We start from the raw sequence: 9,115 nt of genomic DNA, 5'->3' as shown, positions 1-9,115 counted from the left end.
TTCACAATTCCTCATGACGACAATGATTCATTTTAAAGTCTAACAATCGAGACTACTAGGGACGTGGTAAAATTGTGCTATATGTTGATCATAAATCATTGAAATGTGTTTAGAAATGTAAACGCGATTGTGCTTTTAATACCGAAAAGGCTCAGCTCTCCCATTCACTTCTATGGGTTTAGTGGGCTTTCCATTTATAAGATGGCGGCGCCGTTGACGTACCGCAGCAGCGGATCAAAGCGGCGTCCAGATATTTATTAAGTCTTCAGCTTGTTAATTTACTCAACTTTAAGTAATACAACAGGTCAAAAAATTGGCTGATGCGGGACCGGCTCTGCACTGCACGACTCAAACGCACGCCTCACTCCTCGTCGCGGGAGTCAAGTCTACGCCCTACATCGCATCAGCCAATATACAACTGTATGTCGACAGCTATTTATACTGCCTGTTTAACACTCGTACTGTGGTTGAATTGAGGACAGCACTGACACAACCCGCAGAAAAAATGTAAACAGTAAACAGATATCTGCTAATGTTCAACAGCTTTTATACATTTGTTTGTTTTGTTGTCATCATCAAGTGTAAAGTGTTAAACTTGGAACTGAATCTGGCACAGTGACACCGAGTTACCACTTATAATCGTCATTTCCTCCGTCCGTTCTGATTTGTCGTCCGTTAAAACTTGGTCAAGTTCAAGTGACGTTCATAGTGTTCTGTATGAGCGTGTATAATATATCTTCTTATATAAGTTACTTTATTTATTTTAACTGTTGTTTCTTACTTCTAAAAATAGAGCACACGCAAAATGAATGATACATTGAATACATTTATTTGTAAATCAGATATCTATGAAGTGAGCCACGTACTTTACGTTAGTTTTACAGCAGTGTTGGGTAAGTTACTCTGAAAAAGTAATTAATTACTAGTTACTAATTACATATTCAATAGTGTAATTAGATTACTGTACAAATTACTCTCTCCAAAAAGTATTTAATTACTTCTTACTTATTACTTTCTATATCTTATATCAACCTTGATTAGTTAAGTGATTGAAGGATAGACATGAAACGGCTTATTTAATTCATTCAAATATATATAACATTAAACTACATAAAGTAGTATTATTAACTGACCAAAGTATTACAAATGTGAGAATTATACATTAAAGCACAGATTTTAAAGTTAGACTTTGAATTTTTATGTAAATTCCACTATTGCACACACATATTACACAAAGTATTTAGTTTAATTACATCAGAAGTAACTGTAATTAAATTACAGAAAAAATAAGAGTAATCCCTTACTTTACTTTTTCAAGGGAAAAGTAATTAAATTACAGTAACTAATTACTTAGTAACTAGTTACACCCAACACTGTTTTACAGTCACAGTATGCAATATCACATGTTTTCGATACATTCTTAGTAACAGATTAACTATCTTAAGGAAAAATAAAAAAAGAGATTAAAATCTATAATAATGTTTATACTGTTGACTCTCTCCTGCAGCTCTCTGCCTCCTGCCCTCGAGGTTGAGCCAGGCTTCATTTTTGTGGCGGTTCCGGTCAGGGCTCTCAGTTATCACTCAGTGATGTCGGAAGAAGCAAAACAGACCTCCGCGCCTGCCCCCGCGTCCACGATGGACGCCAAGTCCGATTCCACTGCCTCACCACCTCCAGCTCAGGGGGTTTCTTCAGTGTCTCCCCCCGTATCCACCATAACGCAGTCTGCACCACCCGCAACTGAGGATGAGGAGAGCGAAGATGAATCAGAGATTCTGGAGGAAAGCCCCTGTGGGCGCTGGCAGAAACGGAGAGAAGAGGTACCGATCTGTGTGCAGCTTATAGACCTACAAGTTGATCAGTTTTTTTTTAATAGAGTTTCATACCACTAACACTTGTATTTGAGGGGGAAGTTATGGAAGTTTTTATAGGTTCATTGATTGCTGTGTGTGTTTTTGAACGTGTTTTAAAGCTCTTTTTGTCTCCACAGGTAAACCAGCGTAATGTACCAGGTATCGACAATGCTTACCTTGCCATGGACACAGAGGAAGGCGTGGAGGTGGTGTGGAATGAGGTCATGTTTTCTGAGCGGAAGAACTATAAAGTACAGGAGGTAGAACTAAACGGATCTCTCGGTCTTTGCTTGCTTTGTATTTGTTATGGCAAAAATTTGCTGACAGGTAGTTATGTAGAAATTTCAAATGAATGTAGAACAGCGGCGGAATATTCACATGACCTGTATGACCCGAATGAGAGTTAAAACATGTAGCATATTAAAAACATAAGAGCATGTTAACAAAGAAAAAGTCATATTTGCTCAACTTTCCTATGGGCAGCATCTAGAATTAACTGGTTTGTTTATTTAAAGCCCCAGTGAAATCAAAATGAAAGTTTTTTTTCCTTTTGTTAAAAGTAAGTTAGCAATAAGGACGTCAATAAGCTCCTACGCGCATCCTAAATTCACATTTAGAAGATATAAGCATTCAAATTTGACAGTCTGGCGCGTGCGCTCAGACAAAATCTAGAAATTCCACGACGTCACACTACACTTCAGCCTCAAAGTTCTCGTCCAATCAAATCCGCTTTAGAATCCAAAGAGTCCCACCCCCTTCACTATGAGAGCTGCGGAAGCGTTGCTTCAAATCAGCCACTTGTTCGCACATTTATTATGTCTTACATGGTGTATGACACATAATGCACTAGATGGGAAAAAGGGGATGATCCAGACAGTGTAACCATTAACATATTTAACAATCTTAATTTTGTGTTAGCGTCACACGAGCGGTTGCACGTGAGTGTCCTCCGGTTCAGAGACACGATAGCACAGAGCTGATCATACGCGCAAATCCGCTGAGAAAACAAAACGTTTCGGACCCATTTAAAGTCTACACCAAATGTTGTAGGTTAAGGCTCTATGGAAGAGATCGGACATCGCAGCCTTGATGAGTAAAGGAGAAGACAAACGGCAGTGTCACTCACCAACGTAAATAACAAGCTTCAAATGACACATCACTGGTATCACAGATCTTATTCTTTTCGATACATTTTTACACCACTGTGGCTATTACACTGTTAAATGCAGCTTTGCCAAGCTGACTGTGTGGCGCAAACGAAACGCTATTGGTTATTTTAAAAGAGGGCGGGGTCACTGTCTTCGCACACTCTGCATTTTTCAGTCGAAATTACGTCAACACATCAAATAATGCTGCGCGTTCCAAAGCATTGCGGTGGGGCTTTAAAAATACCAAAGCAGGATATGTGAGCAGTCTGAGCACACCCAGCATGAAAGTTCACTGATGATTGTTATCTTCATACTTTGCACCAAATGCAAATCTGCTGCTTCCTGTATTCATGGTTAGTAATAGAGAATGGTATGAATTTGGATTAGCGTTGATTATCTTACCATGAGTCATATAGGGCAGGTTGACTCCTTCAGAGATCAAGTGTGTTCGTAATGCTTTTCTTGGGTGCAAGTTTCCTAAACAAAGTGGTCTGACCTGTTCGATGCCAAGCCTTTATGGAAACCGCATTCTCCCTCAGAGCCCTCAGCTTCTAATGGATAGAATTATAAAACATTCAGCGTGGTTACGCAACTATGTGGTAATGTCTCTTAAGTTTTAAAAATGTTAAAAGGTCATCCATAAGATAGCTTATTGCAAACTGCCGTTGCCTGGAAGCACTATTTAAACAAGCTCTATTCATTAATGTCTGGCATAGAGTTGTGGACAGCCATCTGTTTGGCCCGTCCACACACTGCACCCCCTCACCTCTCTGCTTGGCAGACCCTCACGATGGAATTCAAGAAGTAATTTTAGAGGTTGCTTTGTGACAAGTTTTGCCTTTCACGTTGTTGATTGCATTTCCATAAACGCATGATTTGTCTGTTTGTGTTAAACGGTTCCCTAAAAGATTGATCTGACAAATTGTATATTTTTGTTTTTCAGGAAAAGGTGAAGACAGTGTTTGATAACCTCATCCAGCTGGAACATTTGAATATAGTGAAGTTTCACAAGTACTGGGCAGATGTGAAAGAGAACAGAGCCAGGGTGAGAAACTTTATTATTGAGAAACTCATTATTTTAAAAGTGCCATTTAGAGTAGTGTAAGATATTGAAAAGCCTTTTCCCCCCACCATCTTTTAGGTTATTTTTATAACAGAATACATGTCCTCTGGGAGTCTTAAGCAGTTTCTAAAAAAGACTAAGAAGAATCACAAGACCATGAATGAGAAGGTATGAATGCTGCTGTTTTGTCTCATGAGAATTGCTGGAATATTTGTCATTGTTGACTGTGATTTAAAGTATGCAGTTGCCTAATGTTAGTATGTGTGCTATTCAGTTAGTATGTGCATTACTGAATGCAGTTATATTATTGGGTTGCACCTATACAGATATGTTCTACTATTATGTCTTTATATTTTAATAGCGTATTATTGTAAGCACTGTAAATGATTTTCTCCAGTCTTGGTACATCCCTATATAAGTCATGTTAAGTTATTAGGTTAATATGGCTGTAAATGGGGTTTAATTAAATATCCAATAGTAATTTTGTGCTCAGATATCATTGTTAACTCTTTGTTGCGATTTTCTAGGCATGGAAACGTTGGTGCACTCAGATATTATCTGCCTTAAGGTGTGTTCAACCAGAGATAATTTATGTTTGTAGTTTGTTCTTTCTTTAAATGATAAGTTGTATTTACCAATGAAATAGTGCGCCTATTGTCACCTGAAAAAAATATTTTAGGTTGCTATAATGTTGCACGGCATGATGCTTTCTTTTGTGGAGATCTGTTGTATTGTGCTCAATTTTCTCACCGCTTTCTTTTCAGTTATCTGCATTCATGTGAACCTCCAATTATCCACGGGAACTTGACCTGTGACACCATCTTCATTCAGCACAATGGACTTATTAAAATCGGCTCAGGTGGGCTAAAGCAAACACTTAAGGACGGATAGACTTGAATCTTTTTGCAGTGTTATAAATTTTGGTATTAAAGTTTCTGTGTCTTTCTAGTGGCCCCAGACACCATTAATAACCATGTCAAAACTTGTCGGGAGGAACAGAAGAGTTTGCACTTCTTTGCTCCTGAGTATGGAGGTAAAACATGCTGAACTAAATAACTGTGGGACACTTTACATTTAATTGAAGTGGACGAACTTGTATGTTGTAATATATCATGTGTCATATATCCTATTATTTATTGTAAAGAACCGTTATTATATTGTTTTTCGGTAGTTTAATGATCATGTTGTTCTAAACCTATATAAAATCACTTTCCTTTTGGGTTCCATGAGAGAAATGTTGAGCAGAATGTTAGTAAGTGGAAGCATATGCCTTTTTCACGCTGCTGGGTTTTCGAAGCATTCTAAAGCACAATTTTAAACCCGGGATGTTTCTCTCCGAACAGTGTTTAAAGTTTTGTTTATAATAATAATAAAGCACTGCTATGAAAACGCCAAAACAGTAGAAAGGCAATTAACTCCAGAAACATACTGGGTTTAAAAGTGTGCTTTAGGGCGTTTTCACACATAAGGGTTTGTTTCGAAACCTGGTGCGTTTTCTCTCTTGGTTCGATTCGTTTACGCATATGTGAACACGGCAATCGCGCTAGGATCCGCCCTAAAACAATCGCTCCGAGACCGCCTGAACAAGGTGGTCTCGACCCGATTGCAAACGAACTCTGGAGCGGTTCGGTAGACGTGTGAAAGCCATCCGACCCAACGGACCAACGAACCAGACTGTATCACAATGTATGATGGGTAATTATGTAAAGTTGCGTGACGCGAAAGGGATTGTTTTGCTAATGGCTCCCTGTAACAATGTTCAAAGTAAGGAAGGAAGGAGGCNCTTGGAAATAACATCGGAAACTGCGCTCATAGTCGGACATACGATTTATTGGCGTTTTCACACATAAGGGTTTGTTTCGAAACCTGGTGCGTTTTCTCTCTTGGTTCGATTCGTTTAGGCATATGTGAACACGGCAATCGCGCTAGGATCCGCCCTAAAACAATCGCTCCGAGACCGCCTGAACAAGGTGGACTCGACCCGATTGCAAACGAACTCTGGAGCGGTTCGGTAGACGTGTGAAAGCCATCCGACCCAACGGACCAGACTGTATCACAATGTATGATGAGTAATTATGTAAAGTTGCGTGACGCAAAAGGGATTGTTTTGCTAATGGCTCCCTGTAACAATGTTTGAAGGAAGGAGGCGGGAACCGGCGAACGTTAAACCAAACTTTTAATAAAATAAACAAACAACAAAACGAAAGTAAAGTGCTGACAGCTCCCTCACAGTCGACTGCCGGCCACACAAACACAATAAAACATAACATAAAATCCAGGCCTGGTTCTCTCTCGTCCTTCTCCTCCATTTATGCTTCCCGAGCTCCGCCGTGAGAGACGCGAAACAACGCGCAGCTGACGCTCATTATCACTCGCGTTACCGGACAGAAAATAAACAGATGCACTCTGACCAATCGAATGGGAGTTTACTCGCACGTGACTTTTATTAACAAAGTTTGGTCCGTTTGGAAATATTGCCTTGTGAATGCGAACCGAACTCAAATAAATTTAAATATTGTAGCGATTTAACCCCCGGTTTCGGAACAAAGCAATCGATACACAGGTGTGAAAACGCCCTATGATATCAGGGCAGATCAATCAAGCACGAGCGTTACATGATCCAAAATGCTTGCAGTGACATTAGCGCGGAGCTAACTTATGCGAAACGTTAACTGTGCGTTCAGACCGCCGCCGTCGAGAGCGTCAAAAATCGCTCTGGCCGCCCTGCCAACAACGTATGGGATGAATTTAATATCAAAATGATTAACAAATGCATGCGCAGTCATCTGTGAACGTGATACAAGTTACACTTGTATTTTAGTATTCACAAACAAATGCCGTACCCAGATAGCACAATCCATCTGGCTTACGTCTATTTGACGTCTGCATTTACATCTGCAATACGTAGTTTGCTCATCTGCAATACGTCTCGGAGATGTCTGAACGTCTGTAATACGTCTGCTAAAGATCTGGAGATCTGCTGCGTAAAAACATCTGCTAAACATCTTAGAAAGAGCTGCTTTACATCCATTCTAAATCATAAACATCTTACAGACATCTTCTAGATGTCTATATGATGTCTGACAGCAGACATCTCCGAGACGTATTGCAGATGAGCAAACAATGTATTGTAGATGTCTTTCAGATGTAAATGCAGATGTCAAATAGACGTAAGCCAGATGTATGTGTGCTATCAGGGGTATGATTTGAATCTGTGAAATTTAGATTGTAATAAACTTGAGGCGATTTGTACAAATAGAGACAGATTTGTGAACACAATGTTTTATTTTGTGTTCATGTATAATCATTTTGCGCATACCAATGAGAAGTTGTTCATTTGTGTATCCTGCAACGCGCGTCCATTAATCCTGTTCTGTGCATTCGGATTTTGAGACGTTCTTTACACGGTTTTGCATTGGACAATCCACACACAAACAACTTCAGATCCACGCACAACCGTGCATAAACTACGGCCTACCACTAGATGGCAGTCTGACGGAGCGACGCAGAGGTTTGCGGCAGAGGTGGCGACATTTTCATTGTCCGTCATTTTGACAAACAGGCTCATAAAAAATCCGTCATAATCTATTTTTACCCGTCACTATGGTCCAAGGTTGATGTTACGTGCTAATTAGCATGTGTGACATCATCACTATGTACATGCGTTTACTCTCTGAACTTACTGAACTGAATACCCAATAAAGTCGTTTACATATTTAATGTTTCTGTTGTCAGACATAAAACAATAATTACAGACAAATGTTTATAATCATAACAGTAACAATGACAGGTGCTTGAAAACGCTGTTTTTTTAATCATTTATTAATTTACTTACAAGTTACTTTAAGATGCTGTTTTGTTATGAATGTGCTTCTGCCGCTCACTGAACGGAAAAGACGCAGAGAAACATTTCCCCCGTACTTAAAGTTAAGGTTTATCCAAAATAACGCTAGTCGCTATCTCTCTCCGAAGGAAAAAAGTTTGTAAACACCGCACCACTGTGCGCGCCTGTGTGTATGTGAGCACGCGACGCGGGGGTCTGATTAAGTGACAGATGCATGCATTGCAGAATCAGATCCTCAAACAATGTTATCGTTGTGTTATTATGAAAAGTGTAAACACATTTTCAGTTCGTTTTGAAACTATGGCGAAACAGATTAGACGGTGGTGAGACGGCATAGTCAAATGACTTGTTTATACACGAGTCTCCACTGATCCCGTTTTCCTGAATGGGCTAGACGTTTATGAGTAATGAATGGGGAAACATGCGCCCTTTCCTCCGGTCACTTACGATCACGTTCTGATGAAAGGAAATGATTGGATGCTACCAATTTGACATACAGGGGAGTTAAAAATTGCCCTCATTGTAATCCGTCAAAATGATTCTCGCCCATTCAGGAAAACGGGATCAGTGGAGACTCGTGTATAAACAAGTCATTAGACTATGCCGTCTCACCACCGTCTAATCTGTTTCGTCATATCTCATTACCATAAAGTTGACCTGATTTCAACTCTCCTTGACGCCCTCAACGGCCAAGACGCGCCGCGCTGCTCCTCGCCGCTGCTTGCCGCCGGCTCGCATTGAAAATGAATGACTTCCGGCCACTTTGACGCTCTCGACGGCGGCGGTCTGAACGCACAGTAAGAAACTGTAAAGTATTTGACTGGAACGCTACGAGGTCGGAAGTGGGATATTTCAACTCGACTTCGCCTCGAACGAGTCTTGCGTTCAAATGTCTCTCGCGCCCGTGGCCCAGCTCAAAACCGTTACAAACTCTGCTGCGCGAGCGCTGGAACTGAGATGAAATGCTCGAATATCCGAGGTAAGACTTACAAATTACAAATTGACCTTTATGAAAACATGAAAATAAAAAAAAATAAATGTAACATGGTTACTGTACATTAAAATACAGACTAAAGCTCTGTTAGTTAACCGATTTCAAAGTAACCTTTTTTCTATTTAGGACAGTGTAAAAGTTATAAAAAGAGATGTATAGTGCTACAAAGGCAACATTTGTGTTAATTATTTCACCCCTTCACTTTCTTTTAAG

The 9,115-nt window shown here is 40.0% G+C and overlaps 2 protein-coding genes across 2 annotated transcripts in view; one reads left to right on the top strand and one right to left on the bottom strand.

Annotated features, from left to right (window-relative positions):
- Window positions 1-9,115, bottom strand: part of nol6 (nucleolar protein 6 (RNA-associated)) — a 143,422-nt gene that overhangs the window by 133,785 nt on the left and 522 nt on the right. The gene's annotated exons all lie outside the window — the stretch shown is intronic.
- Window positions 1,498-5,798, top strand: LOC130569294 (nuclear receptor-binding protein-like). Its single transcript, XM_057358871.1, has 7 exons — window positions 1,498-1,820; window positions 1,991-2,113; window positions 3,945-4,046; window positions 4,143-4,232; window positions 4,592-4,632; window positions 4,829-4,923; window positions 5,014-5,798. The coding sequence occupies exons 1-7, from the start codon at window positions 1,590-1,592 to the stop codon at window positions 5,109-5,111; spliced, it is 780 nt and encodes a 259-aa protein (XP_057214854.1). The 5' UTR covers window positions 1,498-1,589; the 3' UTR covers window positions 5,112-5,798.

Source organism: Triplophysa rosa, linkage group LG2 (genome assembly GCF_024868665.1).
Source record: "Triplophysa rosa linkage group LG2, Trosa_1v2, whole genome shotgun sequence".
Taxonomy (NCBI): domain Eukaryota; kingdom Metazoa; phylum Chordata; class Actinopteri; order Cypriniformes; family Nemacheilidae; genus Triplophysa; species Triplophysa rosa.
The sequence above is the reverse complement of the archived record's forward strand: the minus strand, read 5'-3'. Positions and strand labels throughout refer to the sequence as shown.

What these genes read in the sequence shown, in the direction of transcription:
- LOC130569294 (XM_057358871.1), top strand. Translation starts at nt 1,590, where the DNA reads ATGTCGGAAGAAGCAAAACAGACCTCCGCGCCTGCCCCCGCGTCCACG. An exon ending in GGCAGAAACGGAGAGAAGAG is followed by an intron (nt 1,821 to 1,990) that starts GTACCGATCTGT and finishes TTGTCTCCACAG; the next exon opens with GTAAACCAGCGTAATGTACC. An exon ending in CAGATATTATCTGCCTTAAG is followed by an intron (nt 4,633 to 4,828) that starts GTGTGTTCAACC and finishes CTTTCTTTTCAG; the next exon opens with TTATCTGCATTCATGTGAAC.